Source organism: Euphorbia lathyris, chromosome 5, assembly GCF_963576675.1.
Source record: "Euphorbia lathyris chromosome 5, ddEupLath1.1, whole genome shotgun sequence".
Taxonomy (NCBI): Eukaryota; Viridiplantae; Streptophyta; class Magnoliopsida; order Malpighiales; family Euphorbiaceae; genus Euphorbia; species Euphorbia lathyris.
Genome location: NC_088914.1, coordinates 95,939,818 through 95,962,549, shown reverse-complemented (window position 1 = coordinate 95,962,549; position 22,732 = coordinate 95,939,818). Strand labels below are relative to the sequence as shown.

Sequence of the window (22,732 nt, the reverse complement as noted above, 5' to 3'; positions counted from 1 at the left end):
ATTTATAACCCACAAATAGATTCACGAAACTTGTGCTTAGTAAGGGTGTTCAAGCACCATGACATTGATGAAACCAACTTGCCTATGCAACAAAGAAAATGCTAATATCTATCCACCCTCCAAATTCTGCATTGCGTTAATTTTTCCTCCCTTCAGATATGATTATGTGATATCCATGAGTTGAGTTAAACAGTGCACTGGTAGCTCCTGTACTCAACGCAAAATCCTGAAATGGACCACCCATTTTTCCATGAGGAAACCACCCAAGGTCTCCACCCTTCTTTCCAGATGGACAGCAGGACTATTCTGCTGCTACCTTAGCGAACTCAGCAGAAGGGACTTTGTCTCCATTGCTAAGCCATCCATTTTCTAGTTTCTTGTATGTTTCATTAATCGGAGATGAACAGCTACATACTTCTAGTTCAATTCACCTGCACCTCAAGATATATAAGCATCCTAATTACTTTTAATATACAAGTATACATGAATTAGATTATCATTAAGATATTTATTATACGACTAACAGAGTTACAATAAATTATGTTAAAATAATATAACTGAAGTGTCTAAAATGTTAACTATGATAATAATATAATTACAAATAATAAAAATAAAAATATGAAACTACTCTAAGAGAAAATGGCAATCCACTTAACCTTGCCCAGCAAATCCCTTCCACATTTGAGGGAAACTACTCAGAATCAGAACCACCTTTGAGAATATCTAAATAAATTCAAATGCTTGGTTGCAATCATTAGTTTTTCACCTATTCCAAATATCATCAGGTGAATCCAAAGTTTCGGTTCATAAACCACAAAACATCAACTATCATTAAATTTTTGTTCTCCAAATCAGAGGAGAAAGCTTTCACCTAATGGAGTAAGTTTTCCTTTTCCATTTATATCTTATGTAAGCAATCCAATTGAATAAGGAAGATTGCTGTTTTAAACTTATGTAAGCAATCCATGAGGAAACCACCCAAGGTCTCCACCCTTCTTTCCAGATGGACAGCAGGACTATTCTGCTGCTACCTTAGCGAATTCAGCAGAAGGGACTTTGTCTCCATTGCTAAGCCATCCATTTTCTAGTTTCTTGTATGTTTCATTAATCGGAGATGAACAGCTACATAATTCTAGTTCAATTCACATGCACCTCAAGATATATAAGCATCCTAATTACTTTTAATATACAAGTATACATGAATTAGATTATCATTAACATATTTATTATACGACTAACAGAGTTACAATAAATTATGTTAAAATAATATAACTGAAGTGTCTAAAATGTTAACTATGATAATAATATAATTACAAATAATAATAATAAAAATATGAAACTACTCTAAGAGAAAATGGCAATCCACTTAACCTTGCCCAGCAAATCCCTTCCACATTTGAGGGAAACTACTCAGAATCAGAACCACCTTTGAGAATATCTAAATAAATTCAAATGCTTGGTTGCAATCATTAGTTTTTCACCTATTCCAAATATCATCAGGTGAATCCAAAGTTTCGGTTCATAAACCACAAAACATCAACTATCATTAAATTTTTGTTCTCCAAATCAGAGGAGAAAGCTTTCACCTAATGGAGTAAGTTTTCCTTTTCCATTTATATCTTATGTAAGCAATCCAATTGAATAAGGAAGATTGCTGTTTTAAACTTATAGTAGAAATAGAAACACAAACTTATAATATCAATGTGACTGACCTCTTCACCATTAATATATCATGTGTATACAACATTTAATGTAAGAACCACAAACAAAATCAGAAACTACCTTATGAATCTTCTCAAATAGGACCATGGCTTTGAGATCTGCACAAATATTACAAAGACAATTCAATTAAATAAATATCATGGCAAAATCTAGTGAATCAAAAACAATCTCACAAATTATCTTAAGGGTTTAAAATATTTGTAAGTTCTAGACATGGTGTAAAAAATGCATTAATAAGTTAAGATTCTTCTGTTATTCATCTCAAAAAGTTGAGAACTCATGTTTTGACTTTAAAGCAAACAAAGGATAACCCATAAGTAAAACTTTCCCTTTAGAGGTTCTCAACTTAAAAGGTAACAGATTAAAAATATATTCGAATAGTTGTATTCTTCATTATGCTAGCTATAAATTGTTTGTAGAAGGTATTTTAAAATTGTACTACTACACATTCTCATTAATACAATGAGATAAAAGACTGTCAAACAAAAAAGGAACAACATTCAAAAGAAATAAAATCAAGAACCTATTCAAAGGTTTTTGCCTCATTTTCTATTTCAGCTTCAGTGACCATAGCAGGAGGAGGAGGTCTTATAAACAGCTCATTATCTTCTTCAAAATCAAAAAGAAAAAACACCTAAAAAAGAGTATGATATAGCTAAAAACACCTAAAAACGCCTAATGGTATATGAAGCCCAATAATATTTTGCTAAGCCGTTGAGGGATTTCTAAGAGTTTGAGAAATTGCAGCTTCTATACTTTGAGGGAGAAGAGTTTGCAAGTATTAAGTAATACGTGAGAGAAGCCAGTTGAAGAGTTGGGTTAGAATGTGGTTTCTTGAAAGAGAATGTTGGTCAGTTGGAGTCTTCAGAGAGATAAGCGATAATAATACATTGCTTAAGGATCGAAATCCATGGAAAAGGAGAAGTTATGGAAGATTAGAATTCTACGGTTTGCTTTCTATCAACCCATTTTAATTTAATAATTTTTAAAATTCAAAAAATCTCTAAAAATCTAAAACTCTATAATAATGACACATAAGCTAAAGTTATAGTATTGTGCCAAGTGTGATTTTTCTTCCGCATTTTATATATATAATAGATGATAATAATAATAATAAATCGATCTATCAAAGAATGAGTAAGAACAAAAGGTTAAATGTTTAAGGTTGAACCAATGTCAATCGGAGTTGAATTGGGTATAAAAAATCATATAAAAACTAATACTTTTAGTTTATTTAACCTTTTATTAATAATATATATCAATAAAAAAAGCTATACTTATAGTTATAATAATGTTTTTTACTACGTGGAAATTTGAGATGAAATTTAATTTTGATGGCGTTTGAGATTAAACTCAATTTTAGACTTCCTTCAGAAAATAAGACTGAAATTTTGATCCGTAAAACTCCCTAATTTATTACCGGTTTTCCGGTTTAATGGTTCAATAAGTTTTAAGAGGGTTTCAGTACTATTATTTTTTGGTATTTTGGACTGGGTTGTTTGCTGGTACCGGTTCAACTGGATTGACTCAACCTAGCTAGATTCGACAACCTTGATAATAATAATAATAAGATATTATATTAAATAAAAAATTAAGAATATAAATTTAAGAGAATAAAAAATATATTTTTATATATTAATATATATAAGAAATATTTGATGTATACATATATTACATAAATTTTATTATATATAGAGATTAAATTTTTATTAATTATATTAAGGGTAAATTTGTAATTTCGTATATATAAAATAGAGATGGAAAGACTAAAACGGCAAAACTTTTTTTAGGTATAGTATCGATTTGGGTCCCCAAACTAAAGCTTGAAAGTCAATTAGGACCTTAAACTATAAAAATCATCAATCAGGTCTCAATTTTAAGCAAAAATCATCAATTGAGTCCTAATCGAAAATCATTCGGTTGAACAATTTCAGAATCTCTTCCCTAAATCCATTTTGAGCCAACACAAAAATTATTACAATCCATATCGAATAGTCACAGTTTTTGATTTTAAGATAGCATAAGGACTCAATTGATGTGTGCCGAAAAAAAGGATTCAATTGATGATTTTTATTTAATCCGGGGATTTAATTGATGGTTTTGATAGTTTAAGATCCTATTTGATTTTGAAGTTTTAGTTTAGGGGCTAAAATGAGTTTTATGTTTTTTTTAAGAAGAAGAACAAAACTTAAAAATTTATAAATAATATGGCCCTGTTTGGGAATTAGCTGTTAGCTGATTACATTAGCTGTTAGCTGATTATATTAGCTGATTTGACTAGCTGTTTGTGTAGACCTGTTTGGTAAAAATTAGCTGATTGATAATAGCGGTTTGTACAAAAAGACGAATAAGGGCATTAATTTTGACGCAGGAGAAGAGGAAGTCTATCTATTAGGGTTAAAGAAGTACATTAATTTTAATATTGCAAAACGCTAATTGAAAAAACTCATTTTAAGAGCTTTTTCTAAATTAGCGTTTTCATCCCAAAACTCTCTCCCAAACCTCTCTTTACCAAACACTCCAATCAGCGGTTTCAGTGGCCAAACCTCTAAAGTTGGTCAAAACCGTTCTTTTCATTCCAAAATGCTCTTTACCAAACAGTACTCACTTGTATAAAAAGCTAAAAATATAATTATTTTTTTGTCCCCTGTGTTATTTATGTAATGAAATTTAATTAAATTGACATATAAAAAAGGTCAAATTTTGAGAAGACAAAAGAGGAATGTTTTTAGTATAACTAACTTGATATTGCCCCCTCTATTTTTTCCAGCTTTCGGAAGAGCGACTTGTTCTCTTCTCTAACGGCAACCTTAAAACCCTAGAATCAAATTGTTTAGTTATTCATCAAACAGAGGAAGAGAAGTATATTTCCTAGAATTCGCAGAGAGGTGAGTTTTCCTTTCTTCCCGTTGCTTTGATTTCGCATTCGGTATACTGTTTGTTTAACTTACTTCTCTGATTGATTCTAGAATTGATTTTTTATTTTGGCGAACTTTCGTTGTTCACTTGCCAAGTAGTTTTAAAAAAACTTAGAAATAGAGAAAGAGGGAGAGATTATGATGATCCATTCGGTGTTCTCTTTGTAATATTATTTTGATTCTGCATTGTTGTTTATTTGAATGTGGACATGAAATTAATTCTCGCCTTTTGATAATGGGTTTCGTGGATTTTTTTTATTTCTTCAATTTTTAGGGCAAATTCCAAAAAAAACTCGAGTGGCGAATCGTCAAAGGTATTTTTTTTTTTTTTTTTTTTTTTTTTTGCAATCAAGAGTAAACTGAGGGTTACTAGCTTTGCTTTTAAAAAAAGTATTTTTAGTTTGACACTCTAAAAATGACTTTTAAGGAACTTAAAATGAAAATTTCCAAGAATTGAAGTAGATAAAGTAAATGTTTAGGGAGAAAAAGTTAAAAAAAAAAGAGGATTTTGGAAAATAAAAAACTTAGTTACATACTAAACAACTTTCATTCTTGTTAATTTTCATTTTGAGTTTGTTAACACTCATATTTAGAGTGTCAAATCAGAAACTGAAACAGAAGTCTGGAAAAGTTATTTCTATAAAAAATTTAGATAGGAAAGCATAAAGGAAACGGAAAAAATGGAAACGAACACAAAACGTGGAAACGCTAGTGAAGAAGAGTGTCCATGTAACATAAATCCTTGTTTTTAGCAAAGCGAGAACCCCAGTCTTCTCTTGGCCGCAGAAAAAAAAAAACCATAGGCATGCGTTTGACAATTCATGTAACCACAAGAGTTCTCTTTGGAATTTATACTAATTTTTATGAATCCATAGTGTTGTTTTATAACTCTCAAATCATAAACTTTGAAGAACTTGGATTCAATTTAATTTCTTAGAAAAAGCAAAAACCTGTAATTTTTGGTAATCTTAGAAGCCGTGCCTTTGATTTTATGGATAATTGAGTGGTTATGGGCTCTATTTTCATTTTACAGTTGAATAGAAGACAAAGATTTGATTAAGAATTAGAAAGTCTATCATCATGTCTATTGATCCTACTGCACCACTGGCTTTCGCGGACGAAGATGCTTCTACAGGCTCAGGTGATGATGGAAACATGTTGGATGGTCATAACAAGCGTCAGTCTGCGACTCCTTCTGGTCCTGGTCGTCGAAAGAGGAGTCGTAAAGCTACTGGTGATGCTATTGTGGATGCAATGCTTGAAATTGCAGCTGCTTCTAAAATGAGGGCTGCTGCAATCATGAAGAACGAGGACCGCTTTTCTATAAGCAAATGCATCAAGGTCTTGGATGAGATGCAAGGTGTTGATCAACGGATTTACTTTTTTGCTTTGGATTTATTTGAGAATCCCAATGCCCGGGAAACATTTATAGCTCTCAAGAGCGAGAAACGATTCCCGTGGTTGCAAGGAAAGAGCGGTGCTTCTAGTTGAATTGAATCAGCTAAGATTTAAGAACATAGGTTGTGTATATCCATAGTTCCATAGGTTTTATGGCCATGCTATTAGTCAAGAACTCATACACCTTGTAACTAGTTTTATTTTATGATGAACCGCTGTTTTGACAGTTTGATGATCTCAAATGATAGAAGACCCGAATTCATTTTTACGGTCTATTTTTCACCCATTGCGTTGGTACATAGAGACGGATTCTAGCATTTTTGTTTAATTTTTTTACCTAGTGATGTTGCCTATATCTTTTGCATTTTGTTATATATTCTGCTTAATTCAATCTCGACAGATACTTCAGCGAGAGTGGACGACTGCGACCTGGAATTGGATGAGATGGAATTAGTCGCAGCATCTGCAGGTTACTACTATTATAACAGTTTAAAGAGGCAGCCTCGACGCAGTTCATCAGCTAGTGGAAGTGATTTCATGGCTGAAGTACTTGACGGGCACGATGATTTATGTAGGGAAATGTTTCGTATGGATAAACATGTTTTTCACAAGCTATGTGGTACTCTTCGTCAGAGAGGTATGCTACGTGATACTGCAGGTGTTAGGATAGAAGAACAGCTGGCAATTTTCTTAAACGTCATAGGCCACAATGAGCGTAACAGAGTAATCCAAGAACGGTTTCAACACTCAGGTGAAACAATAAGCCGACATTTCAATAATGTATTGAAGGCAATTAAGTCGCTTTCACGTGAACTCCTGCAGCCACTACCGACTACCACTCCTCCAGAAATTCTCAGTAGTAGGTTTTACCCATATTTCAAGGTTGTCTGCAAATCTATTCCTGCATATCTTCTCTTGTATATTAATTTATATTACTTACTTTCTTTCCCTTGGAGCAGGATTGTATCGGGGTCATAGACGGTATGCGTATTCCAGCACATGTACCAGCCAAGGACCAATCTCGATTTCGTAATAAGAAAGGGTTTCTATCACAAAATGTTTTGGCCGCTTGCACGTTTGATCTGCAGTTTATATTTATTTATCCAGGCTGGGAAGGCTCTGTTGCAGATTCCCGTGTTTTAAGAGCAGTTCTTGACGATCCAAATCAGAATTTCCCTCGAATACCCGAAGGTTCCCCCTTTCAGCTTGTTCATTTGTGTCATATATGTTGTCTATATGCGCCTCTTTTCAATACACGTCTTACTGAAATCTGCTATTTCTGCATTGTAGATAGACGTTAAAACACGTTTTGTTCTCATCTCATTCCTTTCCCCCCTTTTTTGACAGGAAAATATTATCTAGTCGACACAGGATATGCAAATGTGGAAGGCTTTATCGCTCCATATCTAGGAGTTCGCTATCATCTCGATGAATTTAGAGGTGCTAATCAGCTACCGAGAAACGCTAGAGAACTGTTTAATCACCGGCATTCATATCTTAGAAACACCATACAGAGGTCATTCAATGTGCTGAAAACTCGATTTCCGATTCTCAAACTTGCTCCTCAATACGGATTCCATATCCAAAGGGATATAGTAATTGCTTCATGTGTTCTGCATAATTACATCAGACGCGAAGGAAGAAGCGATTGGTTGTTTGCTAGTTCTGAAGGAGCAACGATGGAAGACTTTCCGGATTTTGATGATCAACCTGAAATGCAGTTGAATTCCTCCGTTCAGGAGCAAGTTTCTTTCCGATTACGCGAATCCATCGCAACAGCAATGTGGAATGACTTCGTAAACAAATGGGATCAGTGGTGATCGATTTATCGCTTGATTGATTGATTGATTGATTTATCGCTCGATTGATTGATTGGTATAGTACTAGTTGTTCCGAGTAGGTAAAATATACTTCTGTAAATTCCTATCAGGCTGTTTAGCTTACTGGCTATAACTTTTACAGATGACTGATTGTAACTACTGTGAGTGTTTTTGAGTAACAAAGAATGTTACTTTTGTTCCACTTGAAATCTTCTTCAATCGACTGATGTCAGCCCGAAATAGGGCAGTAAATGAGCCGAGCTGTTCATGAGTGATTCGGTGTTCGGTTTGATAAAAGCTCGGAATGAATGAATTTCTGTGGAATGTTTTTCAGTAACAAAGTAGGTTGTTTTTGTGCAACTTGAATTCTTAGTCAATCCACTGATGTTAGCCCGAAATAGGACTGTAAATGAGCCGAGCCGCTCATGAGTGATTCGATCTTCGGTTTGATAAAAGCTCGACAGTGTTCGACTTGATTTAAAATGAGCCGAGCTTGAACATGATGGAACTCGGCTCGAAAGCTCGGAATGAATGAATTTCTGTGGAATGTTTTTCAGTAACAAAGTAGTTACTTTTGTTCAACTTGAATTCTTCTTCAGTCGACTGATGTCAGCCCGAAATAGGGCCGTTAATGAGCCGAGCCGCTCATGAGTGATTCGGTCTTCGGTTTGATAAAAGCTCGACAGTGTTCGACTTGATTTAAAACAAGGCGAGCTTGAACATGACGGGACTCGGCTCGAAAGCTCGGAATGAATGAATTTCTGTGGAATGTTTTTTAGTAACAAAGTAGGTTGTTTTTGTGCAACTTGAATTCTTAGTCAATCCAATGATGTCAGCCCGAAATAAGACCGTAAATGAGCCGAGCCGCTCATGAGTGATAAAGTGTTCGGTTTGATAAAAGCTCGACAGTGTTCGACTTGATTTAAAACGAGGCGAGCTTGAACATGATGGGACTCGGCTCGAAAGCTCGGAATGAATGAATTTCTGTGGAATGTTTTTCAGTAACAAAGTAGGTTACTTTTGTGCAACTTGAATTCTTAGTCGATCCACTGATGTCAGCCCGAAATAGGGCCGTAAATGAGCCGAGCCGCTCATGAGTGGTTCGGTGTTCGGTTTGATAAAAGTTTGACAGTGTTTGACTTGATTTAAAAAGAGCTGAGTTTGAACATGACGGAACTCGGCTCGAAAGGTGGGAATGAATGAATTTTTGTGGAATGTTTTTCAGTAACATAGTAGGTTACTTTTGTGCAACTTGAATTCTTAGTCAATCCACTGATGTCAGCCCGAAATAGGACCGTAAATGAGCCGAGCCGCTCATGAGTGATTCGGTCTTCGGTTTGATAAAAGCTCGACAGTGTTTGGCTTGATTTAAAACGAGGCGAGCTTGAACATGACGGAACTCGGCTCGAAAGCTCGGAATGAATGAATTTCTGTGGAATGTTTTTCAGTACCATAGTAGGTTACTTTTGTGCAACTTGAATTCTTAGTCGATCCACTGATGTCAGTCTGAAATAGGGCCATAAATGAGCCGAGCCGCTCATGAGTGATTCGGTCTTCGTTTGATAAAAGCTCGACAGTGTTAGACTTGATTTTAAACGAGGCGAGCTTGAACATGACAGGACTCGGCTCGAAAGCTTGGAATGAATGAATTTCTGTGGAATGTTTTTCAGTAACAAAGTAGGTTGTTTTTGTGCAACTTGAATTCTTAGTCAATCCACTGATGTCAGCCTGAAATAGGGCCGTAAATGAGCCGAGCCGCTCATGAGTGGTTCGGTGTTTGGTTTGATAAAAGCTCGATAGTGTTCAACTTGATTTAAAACGAGCCGAGTTTGAACATGATGGAACTCGGCTAGAAAGCTCGGAATGAATGAATTTCTGTGGAATGTTTTTCAGTAACATAGTAGGTTACTTTTGTACAACTTGAATTCTTAGTCAATCCAATGATGTCAGCCCGAAATAAGACCGTAAATGAGCCGAGCCGCTCATGAGTGATTCGGTCTTCGGTTTGATAAAAGCTCGACAGTGTTCGACTTGATTTAAAACGAGGTGAGCTTGAACATGACGGGACTCGGCTCGAAAGCTCGGAATCAATGAATTTCTGTGGAATGTTTTTCAGTAACAAAGTAGGTTGTTTTTGTGCAACTTGAATTCTTAGTCAATCCACTGATGTCAGCCCGAAATAGGATCGTAAATGAGCCGAGCCACTCATGAGTGATTCGGTCTTTGGTTTGATAAAAGCTCGATAGTGTTTGACTTGATTTAAAACGAGACGAGCTTGAACATGACGGAACTCGGCTCGAAAGCTCGGAATGAATGAATTTCATTTGCTGTGAGTTATTGTTATTAGTAGGGTAAAGTCCAAAGAAAAGTCTGGAATTTTTTTTTTGTCCAAACGGCGGACTGAGATTCTTTGTAACCAGGAGATGATGGAGGTTTTTCGCTTTTGCTAAAAGAAAGGATCTCAAAGTTAAAATGAGTATTGACGACCTCCAAATTGAAAAATTTAAAGACTTGATGTTCTAAATAATTTTAATTTTTCAACTTTTTAATTTTGAGGTCATTTAGATGTTTGGTAAGGAGAGCGAAAGTGAATGTTTAGAGAGAGCGCTTCCAAAATGATGATTTTGGAAAATAAAAAGTTTTGTTTCATAGTAAGTGTGATATTAAACGGCTTTAATTCATTGAATTTTTCTTTTTGAGGTCGTTAACCGCCATTTTCATAGTGTCAAACTAAAAGATCATCGTTTTTAGCAAAACCAAAACCTTAGGTAAGACGCTCCTAAGAATTAAGATAGTTACTTGCTTGGAGGTGGAGAGATTTTAAACTCCTTCTTAACCCAAATGTACTAAGTTATTCTTTTATTTTTTTTTTTGGTTGGGGGGGGGGGGGGGGGCGCTGTAGCCTCCAGGCCCCCAGGCTATCTTTGCTTCTGATGATTAGTGAACTGGAAAAGTTTTAACTAGTCTTTTTTTCACATTGTATTCCTGAATTGGAGGAAACTCTGTCTTCCCAGAGCCTCTCCACCGATTCGCGAAAAGATAATGGACCAAAACTCTTATCACACTCTTGATGGATTTGATTTCCGATGCAGGAGTGAACCTCCCCGCAGAGTGTCTTCAGCTCACTCATTGTTAAAACCAACATTCTTAAAACGCATAAACCATACGCAGCCCCTGAACTTGTCACTTTTAGTCATTCTGTCCCCTGAACTTACGGGACGACCCATCTGCCCCTTCAACTATTTAAAAGTGGTATTAGCAACCCCCTATTTTCATTATTACGGAAACAATTATGACTTGTTCTCATTGCAAACACCAATGTCATAATAAAAAGGGAGGTGCACTACTAAAACAAGTTGCAAACGAGGTTAGTATGTACAGTAACAAGTTCTCTTGTAAAAATTGCATATAGGGTTGTGCATTACTAAAACAGACTGCAAATAAGGTTACATATATGTACCCTCGTTCCAATACTTCCATGAACACTTGTACTAATGTTGGAATTTCGCTTTATTTCCGTTATAATGAAAATAGGGGTTACTAATATCACTTTTAAATAGTTGATGGGGCAAATAGGTCGTCCTGTAAGTTCAAAGGGCAAAATGACCAAAATTGATAAGTTCAAGGGGCTGTGTATAGTTTAGACCTAAAATCAAAGAGTGGACATAAAGAGAGGGAACTCGCCGTTCCTAGTTTTCCTGTAGCTGGATCTTCCGAAACCTAAAAATCCTTAGTTAGAATTAGAATAAGATTCTAACTCAACATCTTTCGAGATTTTGAGAAAAGTTGCTCTTTAAAGAGCATAATACGATGAAAATTGTATTAAGGAGGAGTTATTATCTGCCGTCAGCCTCTATGGTAGAATCAATCGGGACCCATTAATATTGCTGATGTAATAGAAACTCGAGATTAATTTTTACCTTCATTATCAAAGTTCTAGCTAAATTTTATCTCACAACTAAATATCAACAAAAACTACTGATTGGATCTCTTAAAAACAATTAAGATTTAAATTAAATAGTTTCTACCGTATAATAAAACTAAGAAAAATATAAAAATAAACCTCATAGTTTGATAGATTTGTAAAAACAGTCGCGTGATTTAAAAGTTTGTAAATAAGAGTATGTGCTTTGTGCAACTAACAAACTCAGACATTCCGTCAAAAATTATTGGTGTGAGTATTTACCATGGTTTTGAGAACCGAACCGGACCGGCTGGTTCAATCCGGTTCGACCGGAACCGATCATCATTCCGAGACGGAGGTGGTTCGGTTTTTAAATGCTTGAAAACCGGCTAGATGCGTCTAACCCGATCGGTTAAACCGTGACCTGTTTGAACCGGTCGCGGTTAACCGGGCTGATCGGGTTACATTTTATACTCAATAAAAAAAAATTATTTTTCCAAGGATTTGAACATAGGACATTTGAATAAGAAATGACTACTTAACCACTAGACCACTTATTAATTTATGTTTAATCTTAAAAATATAGATATATATAATCATTCTAAAAAGTAAATATTTAAAATATTATTTATTTTTTATTATTTTTTATATTTATTTTTCTTTATCAAATTTTTTATATTTCTATAAATATTATACAAAAATTATTTTATCATTTCAATACTCATAATTTGATAAAATAAAATTTAAAACTCTAAAAAATTGTATAATAACTATTTTATTATACTTATATGTTATGTTAATAATAATACTAATTATTTAGTTTTAAAAATATGTAATTTATATTTTTTAGTCTTTTTATAAATTGAATTTTTTTATTATATTTTTAATTCATGATTGGATTTATAAATTTAATATTTTTAATTTTATTTATATAATTTTTATAAGTTAAAATATGAATAAAATATTATTTTTTACATACTTTTTTTAATACCGGTTGAACCTCAGTTAAATCCCGATTGAACCTCTAAACCTTGACCCTTTGTCCTTTTCGGTTCTTTGACCGGTCCGGTTTTGATAACCATGGTATTTACTCATAATGGAGCAATTTGGAGCAATTAAAAAGATGACTTTGCAAATTACTGCATATATAAAGTCTGACTTTACAAATTAACTAAACCACAATTATTGTTTAATTGGAAAATTGACTCACATATCTTTTAACTGTAAACTTTAGAAACTTCAAACCTCTGTTTACAGACTTTTAAATCGCAGATCTATTTTTACAAGTTGGTTAAACCAGAAAGTTTTTTTTTTTTTTGTAAGTTTTCTTAATAACATTAGACTATTTTGTGCAATAAGTAAAACTACAGTGAGATTCACATTGTCAATGATTGCCCACATTCCCTTGTATTTATCTGTTATCATATACACCCATATACTAAATAAAAAGTCAAATATACTCTCATAATTGTTAACGACATACAAATATACCTTTAGTAATGTGATGACGATGATATATTTGCCTGTTTATTTAATATAAGTGGAGTGATTCAATTGATTCAATCTCATAAGTAAATCCCCAAGATAATTTATTTAATTCAATTGACATCGATTAGTCAATTAGAATAACTAATCTTTACAATTAAAACTCTAAGGGTGCGTTTGATACGCTGTAATGTAATCAAGATTGTAATGTAATCAATGTTGTAATGTAATGGAATGGAATAACCATTACATTACCATGTTTGGTTAGTAAAATTTTACAATTGATGTAATGTAATTACCATTACATTATCATTAGGGGTGTGCATCGGTGCAAAACCGAACCGAGCCGAAAAAACTGAATACCAAAATGATCAAAATAATTCATACCGACACCGAACCGAGTAATAGGTAAAACCGAATCGAAATATGTGGTTCGGTTCGGTTTAAACTGCACAAACCGAATTAAGTTAAAAATAACAAATAACAAATAAAAATCACTATATAAATGTAAAATATGTGTAATTCGGTGCGGTTCGTTTTTTTACATTTTCTGTCAAACCTAAACGAACCGAATCGAATACCGAAATAAACTTAAAATTAAAATCGATGTCGAACCGAATTGTTAAAAAAACCGAACCGAAAAACTGAATTCACTCAGTTCGGTATGCGGTTTAAACCGAACCGATGCACACCCCTAATTATCATGTTTGTTTTGCTATGTATAATCATAAATTTCTATTTACTCTTATAAATATATATAACAATAGTAATAATAAAAAATTAATAATAATGTGATGTAAAAAATGGAGGAAATGAAAATGTTAGATTGAAGGAATTAGGAATACATATTGGAATGTAATGGGAATTCCTATTGATTTTTTTAGTAATCCTCGTTACAAAACTTATTGAAGAAAATTAAAGTCATGGAATTCCCATTACATTCCAATAAAACTATAGAGTGCATCCAAACATAGTAATGGGCTTTTGATGTAATGGGCATTCCATTACGAAGTCCATTACGTCTTACCAAACGTACCCTAAAGAATTTAATTGAATTATCAGTTTCATTAACAAGTTACCCGATGTAGTCTAATTAATCAATTGATTAATTAATTAAATTAGGAAGGTTATTAATCAACTATAATCAATTTCCATGACTGACTTGATTAACTTATTATTTAACAAATAACCAATTAGTCCCTTAAGTTAATTAATCAGCAATTAATTAATCTGTTCTTATCGGATTAAATACATAACATGTATTTATTATTTAAGTTACATCCCAGTAGTTGTGTATGAACGATCCTAGGGGTCTGTCCTCAGTCGGCCGTGAATCCAAAGCCCACTGACCGTAAGTGGGTTCTAGCAAACCATTACGGTCCCCAATTGATACGAATTATTTCAGCCGTCTCAAGAAGATATGAAACCCAGTAGATTTTTCTCAGTATTTCTTACCAATAATATATCAATATTATAAACCAGAGACATGGTGACTGTCATTCTCTGTATGGTTTATTATATTTCTTGATCAAAAGTGAACTGATGAATTATACAAGTAAACTACTTATCAGGGTATGACCATACACTTTTTCAATTCCACTTATCAAGTGACCAGTGATATCAGCTCACTATTAGGTGAGTGGTAATTCTTTCACTTCACTTATCAGCAACAACGTGTTCACCAATTCACCCAATATACTCATATTTGGCATTCTGTTACGGACCTATTATATATTATAATGAAATTAGGTCTGGAGATAATATAGTTCTACATATAGAAAGATCAATAACACCACACCACTTAGTAAATAATCTTTTCAATTAATTTCAAGTTTAAAATTGAACATTTTTCATTTTTTCAACCTTTTTGGAAGTAAATTATAAATACTTTTTCTTCAAGAGTTAATATAAATTAAAATAAACCATTAATGGGTTTTTTTTTTTTTTTGTAAAATTGAAATCCAATGCTTAATTAAAATTCAGGGTAAAAAGAATAAAAAACAAACCGATTTGCAAAAGAAATCTCGTGATTTAAAAGTTTGTAAACAGAAGTCGACGATTTGTGCAGTTGGTAAGCATTCCGTAAAAAATATTATCATGACTATTTATCAAAAGGGAGTGATTTGTAGCGATTAAAATGCCAATTTTATAAACTACTCAATACATAAGGTCCAGTTTTGCAAATTAATCAAATCACAAGTATTGTTTAACCGAAGAATTGACTCATATATTCTTTAACTGCAAACAACACAAATCTTAGACCCTATTTTTACTTTTTTAAACCACGAGATTACGTTTGTAAATTAAACAACCCACAAATATTATTTGTGTATTTTACTCTGAAATTAAAATGTAAATAAATTTCTATGATATTCATATTTTGGTTTCATGTATTAGTCTCTCTCTAGCTTGGACTAAAGGGCTGCGTTTTGTTGAGGTGGAATCGGATAGCCAAACTGCGATCAGTATGATTCAGGACCGAGAGCAATGCCCTAACGACTTTCATAATTTGGTTAATGCCATTGAGGATCTGCTGAGTCGTGACTGGATGGTAGCCGTCTCCCACATCTATCGTGAAGGAAACAGAAGTGCGGACAGTTTAGCGAACCTTGCCTATGATCTTCCTTTGAGCTTGCACATCTTTGGCCAACCCCCCAAGGCAATTCAAGACCTCCTTTAGGATGTCCTGTGCGTCTCCTTTTCCAGGTTTTGTTCTCTGTAGCCCCTAGGCTACTCTTTCTAATAAAAAAAATCAATATAAATACAATAGAGTTTTAGTTTGGTAAGGACTGAAAGTCAAACCTAAACTAACTCATATAAAGAAAGTCAAACCTAAACTAACTGTATCTAGGAAATCGAAGCTATACAGAGTTCTAATCTAGGTAGAAACATGTGGTGTAAACTTGATGAGAACAACTTTCTTATCACCAACCTTAAGCTATACTGGACTGTATTGTAAGCTTGTCTCGAAGCAATTGGAACCTCCCGTGATGTAGTGGTTTGGTAAAAACATCTGCTGTTTGATCAACGGTAGAAATGTATCATACGACAAGAGCTTCTGAACGAACTTTATCCCGAACAAAATGAAAACCAATTTTCAAATGTTTGCTGTTGCACTCAAATTATCATACTATGAGATAGGAGGAAAAGCTATAGGAGAACCAACTTTGCAGACTAACATTTGTATCCAGCTTAGTTATGACGTAGCAGATGTGATCGAACGATATTCTACTTCGATGGAGAAACGTGAAATTTTGCATTGCTTATGTGATGACCAAGACAGAAGGCATGGCACACCCGGTAGTGAATTTTCGATCGTCTTAATCTCCTCCCCAATCAACACCTGAAAAATAGTGTAATTGGCCAAGTCGACTGCCTCGATACAATGTCAACCCAAATGAACAAGTCCCATTTAAATAATGTAAGATGGGTTTGACAAACCAGTATGATTCACGAGGTACGTACATATACTGATAGATGTTATTTATTGCAAAGGAAGGTAATATATTAAAGATTTTGCCCGCTAGATAGAGTTAGTTTAAGTTTGGTTTGGTGGGAACGACTTCCTTTATCACTTTTTACCTAACACATTGCTCAATCTCCTATTTCAAAAAACATATTATAAAATCTCTATCTTTTATCAGTGTTAACCTTTTAATCATTCCGTTTGCTTTAAACATAGAGATGAAAAATAACAGAGTAATAGCCAATTATTATCGCATTATGACTATCCTAAAAACTAAGATATTTGTTTTAAAATCTAAAAAAATACACAAAATGATAAGAAAAAAAAAGGTTAACAGTGACAAATATTAAAACCTTATAATGTGTTTACCCTAACTTGTCAAAATAATATTAATTAGAAATAGACATTTCCATGGGTTGAGCTGGGTCGGGCACGGTCCGAACCTACCGAACCTTCACGTAAAATGCTCAATCATCTCACTATTGATTTAGATGGACTCGAATCGGACTGGACTCAAGTTTAAAAATATCTCAATCCCAACTCATATAATCTCACCTAAAAATATATACATCATTTTTAATTATAAAAAATAAAATTTATATTTAAAATTAGGGATAATTACTAATCTAACCCAATCAAGGACCCCAATTTACATATCTAACCCACCTTGCTTCCATTTTACCAAATTAGACATTTAAACCCATTTTGGACAAAACTACCCTTATCCTTGTATAACAACCATCTCCTCCTTCCCTTTCATTTACTTTCACATTCTCACAGCAAAATTCATCAACTCAACCCAAGATCTAAACACATCCATACCCCATTCAAGTTCATGTAAGTATCATTTCTTCATTTTTCATACACATTACTAGAAATACACAGTTGGTCTTCGAATGCATTTGCTTGATTCTTGACATTTTCCGATTCCGCTATTGTCGCCCGATGTGTCGCATTCTGGTGCTCAAATGCGACACAGAGAATCAAATGCGACAAGGACTCACATATAGCTTGTCGCATTCAGATCCATGTCGCATTTGCGATCGCATTTTGGTGTAGCATGTCGCATTTGAGTCGCATTTGAGTCGCATTTTGGTGTAGCATGTCGCATTTGAGCATCATTTACATATGAATTGGCTTTATTATGTTTTGATCACGTGTCCATTTTACTAAATGTAGAAGTATGTCAACCAAAGAGAGGTGTACGTGTTTTTTTATCTTGGAACGGACTGTGGACCATAGAGGGAACTGTGATGACATACGTGGGTGGTAAAACGAAGTTGTTGGTTTTGCCAACAGAGATTGACTTGCAAAAGTTGAAAGAGAAAGTTTATGGTGCACTTCGCGTTGATTCAACCTCGTATGATCTCCAAATATCCATGCATGCGACATATGGTCCAAATAAACTGCGTGGTGGGATATCACATATTGATGACGATGAAGATGTCATGGGATTCATAGAGTATTGCCGAATGAATCCGACCGATTTGATTCCATTGTATGTTACTCTAAACATGCGAACAACAGAAGCTTCAGCATTGTGACCTAACAAGGATGGACATGTTGGTCAAAGCAAACCAACGGAAGTAGTAAGTAATGATCCCACCATCGAACTGGATGCTCCTATACATGGTAAGGATGACAACGATGGTGGAAATGGTATCGATTATCAGAACTACAATAATGATGATTATCTGAATAATGATTATTGTTACGATAATGGTGACAATATGGAGAATGAAGATATCACTCAGAATGAAATTCATGTTAAAAGTGTTCATGAAATAGTTAAGCAATCCGAATGCGTCCAACGTATCCCATATGAGGATGGTGATGAAGATAGAATGAAAAGGATGACTGATCCATTTCGATGGTGTCTAAAGCCATGTGATGCGCCCGTGAATATGATTGCACCTAAGCAATCAAACGGAGGGACTACTTTGAGGGTCAATGATATATTTTCAAACAAAGTTGAATTGCAAGATTCACTTGGAAAATATGCAATTGAAAATTCGTTTGAATGGAAGGTTTACAAATCAAACAAGTCTTTGTTTGAGGTGAAATGTAAGGATGTGGACAAATGTAAATGGAGGGCTAGAGGGATCATCATTCCAGGTTCCAATTTGTTCAGGCTTTCAAGAATGGATGGTATGACATGCACACTTGTGGGAGAGATCAGATATGTCCGCACCATAGGCAAGCGGGGAAACGTGTTGCAGGGATACTACTCCGAAATAGGTTTGATTTGGAAAATCAGGTGCATCGACCAAAGGATATTGTTTTCGATTTTGAACGAGATTTTTCCGTTAATCTCTCTTATATGCAAGCTTGGAGAGCAAGACACTGGGCATTGGAAGCGCATAGTGGTTCATCGGAGGAATCGTTCATGTTTTTACCGGACTACTGTGAGATGTTGAAGAGTACAAATCTGGGAACCGTGACACATATAGAGACAGATGATGATGATCAATTTAGATTTTTCTTTATGGCTATGGGTGCTTCATTGAGAGGTTTTAAACAACATATTCGACCTGTCTTAGCCGTTGATGGAACTTTTCTAAAAGGTAAATATCCCGACATATTATACATTGCAGTTGCCATTGATGGGAACAAAATGATCTTTCCTATTGCATTTGGTGTTGGCCCGAAAGAAAGTAATGAATCATGGCTTTGGTTTATGAATAAATTGAAAGAGTGTCTGCATGATGTTGAAGATCTAGCCATTATATCAGATCGAAACCAGAGCATTATACATGCAGTTAATTTGGTTTTTCCTAATGTTGTACATGGGGCATGCGCTCGTCATCTGCAACAAAATGTGAAGGCCAAATTTCATGGAATTTGTAAGATAGATGAGGCGTTTTGGAAATGTGCAAAATCCTATCGGGTATCTGATTTTGAGGAAAACTTTGCGACACTTCGTTCACTACATTCTGGTGCTGCCGACTATTTACTGCAAGCTAGAAAAGAGAAATGGTCACGTGCATTCTCTGTGGTCGTCGGTATAACATTATCACCATGAATGTTACAGAATCATTCAACGCGTTAATGGTGGAGGCTAGACGTCTACCAATCACAATGTTGGTTGAGTTTATACGCATGACACTACAGAAATGGTTTTACGAGAGGCGTACAGAAGCAAGTTATAAACGTGTCTTTTATTTTATTTTATTTATAATACATAACTATTTATGAGATTAATATGTTTCTGTAGAAGAACGTGTGGGGTATTTGGCCAAGTTGCCGGAAAAAAGATGATAAAGTGTGTAGGGGCAACAATACGTTGTTCGTATTTCCCTGTGGATAATCACACCTTTCAAATCGGTGATTGGGTAAAGGGGGGCTTGTTGATTTAAATGCAGGAACATGTACGTGCAGGAAATGGCAACTAGCCCAATTTCCATGTGATCACGTATGCAAAGTTGCTTCCAAACATAGGATGGATAACGCCTATAGCTGGGTGCATCATTACTACACCAACGAGTCACTTAAGTTGGCATGGGGTGACTCGATATATCCACTTGGTCACCAATCGGAATGGAAAGTGAACGAGAATCCTATGAAGGTGCTTCCTCCTAAGAAGGAGGGGCGGTCTGCTGGTCGACCAAAAGGTCAGAAAATAAGGCCATCCGTGGGTGAAGATGTAATTCGCACAAGGTGTAGCAGATGCGGGAGCATCGGTCATAATCGTTTGAATTGTCCATCCATGCTTCCAAACACTACATGGATTCCTAGTGTAATCTCAAGTTCAGCAAGTTGTTCTAACACTACTACCTCGAAGCATTTATGATCGAGTTGATTAATATCATCTGTCCTTAACATTGTGCTTGTTTTAAGACTTTATGATTCTATGGGGCAACCAACTTTACCTTGTTTTTTCTGAAAATTCCTTGTTGAATACTACTTGTCGCATTTGAGTGCATTCCAATCAAATGCGACAAGGTTGTTTACAAACCTCATCGCATTTGAGTGTTGAATGCGCTCAAATGCGGTTCAGAAAATTCCTTGTTGAATACTACTTGTCACATTTGAGCGCATTCCAGTCAAATGCGACAAGGTTTTTAAATAAGAACATAGAACACAATAGAATTACATAAATAAAACATAATATATAACAAAAAACATGTTATTACAATATCATTTGAAATCTAACAACCGTCCATGAAACAACTCAACTGCAAGGCGCAAACGGAAGAAAGTGCCATCCGTAGAGTTGTATGGATATACATATGAGTCATCATGCGGGAGATCATGTAATCCACTTAAGAATTGTGCGTTTATGCAAGTCCAAATACCACAGTCATTTGAGCCGGACATTTGTTGTGGCAACCCTGGAACTCTACTCCAAGTGATCATCCGTCTCACATTTTCACGTCCATCTACAAAATAGCCGCTCAATTCCATGACTCTAACAATGACTTGTAAAGGTGTTTGGAGGAACGCATCCAAAGGTTGCTCCGACATGTTTGAGATAAGGCTATCATATATGTTTAGGTGCATAGACCGCAACTCTAACACTCCTAGGATCCAGTGCTCTTGCTTGTAGTTGATCGGAATGAACAATTTTCACTGTGTGCCAAGGGCGAACAAAATTATCTGCATCACCTTTTACTCTTTGTACGAAATAGTCTTCACTATCCCACCATGGTTCATTGAACCCCTTCACATACATGGCTTGGCCCATTAATCCAACAAAATCTGTATCAACTGTAGTCCATTCTGCATCCACCTCAGTTTGTACTGACTATCGTCTCAGTAAATACAGCCAACCAGTGATATGCTGCAACAGTGATTATGTAAACCTTTAATACTATAGTAAAAGACAAATAATTACAAATGAAAAGGGTATATTGGATGGATTAATGTTACCTCATTGCAGATATATGTCCCCTCAAGTCGAAGGGTATTGAAAAACTTTGCATCAAGCCGGTACATATCTAAACCATCCAAACGTATTCCCTCAGTTGATTCAGGCCCGTTGATCCACGCATCCAGCTCCTCTATCAAACATGCATCTATTCGGTGGCGCTGATCATCAACATTACAAATAACTGGCCTTTCCTCAAACCCGCCAATGTATTGGCCACCATATAAGGCTAATGGATCGGTGTACTGTAATGGATCGGTGAGCGGTGAATTCAAATACTTGCTCATCTTAGGAACCCGTTTACCTTTTCCACGTGCTCTCCCTCTACCTCTAACTGTGCCTCCACCCCGGGTTGGAACTCTACCTCATCGGGTTGGACCCTTATCTTCACCTTTCCCAGTCCCTTTACCCCTCATTGGACCTTTATCTTCTTTTATGGCAACCACCTACAAAAGGAAAAACATGGTAATGAGCTTATCTCCTTGAAGCTGTAATGCAATAGCCTGTCGCATTGGAGGTGAATGTGTGATAGGGACGTTTCGCCCCTATCTTTTAGCGTGGTTTATGGCTTAATTTAGGACCAAATAAATAAGTTTAATTACAAAAATAATGAGTTTTTAATAAAATAACAAAATAAAAATAAAATCCGTACTTTCGGTTAATTGTCTCTATTTATGATTTAAATTTAAAAAATAAAACGTCAAGCTAACTCGGCTCTCGAGAATTGTATTTCAGGTACGAGAAATGAGCAAATTTCCATCGACATACGCGGGGCGTATCAACCTCCACGCGGGGCGTGTTATCTAGTCAGAACTGAATAAGCAATCCACATGCACCACGTGGAACTTACCCACTGATACGCGGGGCGTATCAACCTCCACGCGGGGCGTTCATGCAATAATTCACTTAATCATGAAGGTCAGACTACATGGTCTCCCAAGTCAACTGCTCCTACGCGGGGCGTCCCACCTTACACGCGAGGCGTATATAGGAGTTCTTCAACCTAAAAGATCCAGGGACTCATATACGTGGGGCACTCTTCAGGCTACGCGTGGCGTAAAAGCCTTAATTCAAGCTACTAAATCTCAGGAGCTCAACCACGCGGGGCGTACCCCAGCCTACGCGGGGCGTGGTTGAGATAACAAGATCTGA

At 35.4% G+C, this 22,732-nt stretch overlaps 1 protein-coding gene across 2 annotated transcripts; it reads left to right on the top strand.

Annotated features, from left to right (window-relative positions):
- The first annotated feature begins 4,452 nt into the window (after nucleotides 1-4,452).
- On the top strand, nucleotides 4,453-8,060 carry LOC136231240 (uncharacterized). 2 transcript variants are annotated; one of them, XM_066020558.1, is made up of 6 exons: nucleotides 4,453-4,610; nucleotides 4,915-4,954; nucleotides 5,674-6,000; nucleotides 6,439-6,920; nucleotides 6,998-7,229; nucleotides 7,386-8,060. In XM_066020558.1, exons 3-6 carry the CDS (start codon nucleotides 5,721-5,723, stop codon nucleotides 7,856-7,858), a joined length of 1,467 nt encoding a protein of 488 aa, XP_065876630.1. In that variant the 5' UTR covers nucleotides 4,453-4,610; nucleotides 4,915-4,954; nucleotides 5,674-5,720; the 3' UTR covers nucleotides 7,859-8,060. The 2 variants fall into 2 exon arrangements, with proteins under 2 accessions (XP_065876630.1, XP_065876629.1); XM_066020557.1 differs by lacking the exon at nucleotides 4,915-4,954.
- The last annotated feature ends 14,672 nt before the right edge of the window (nucleotides 8,061-22,732 follow it).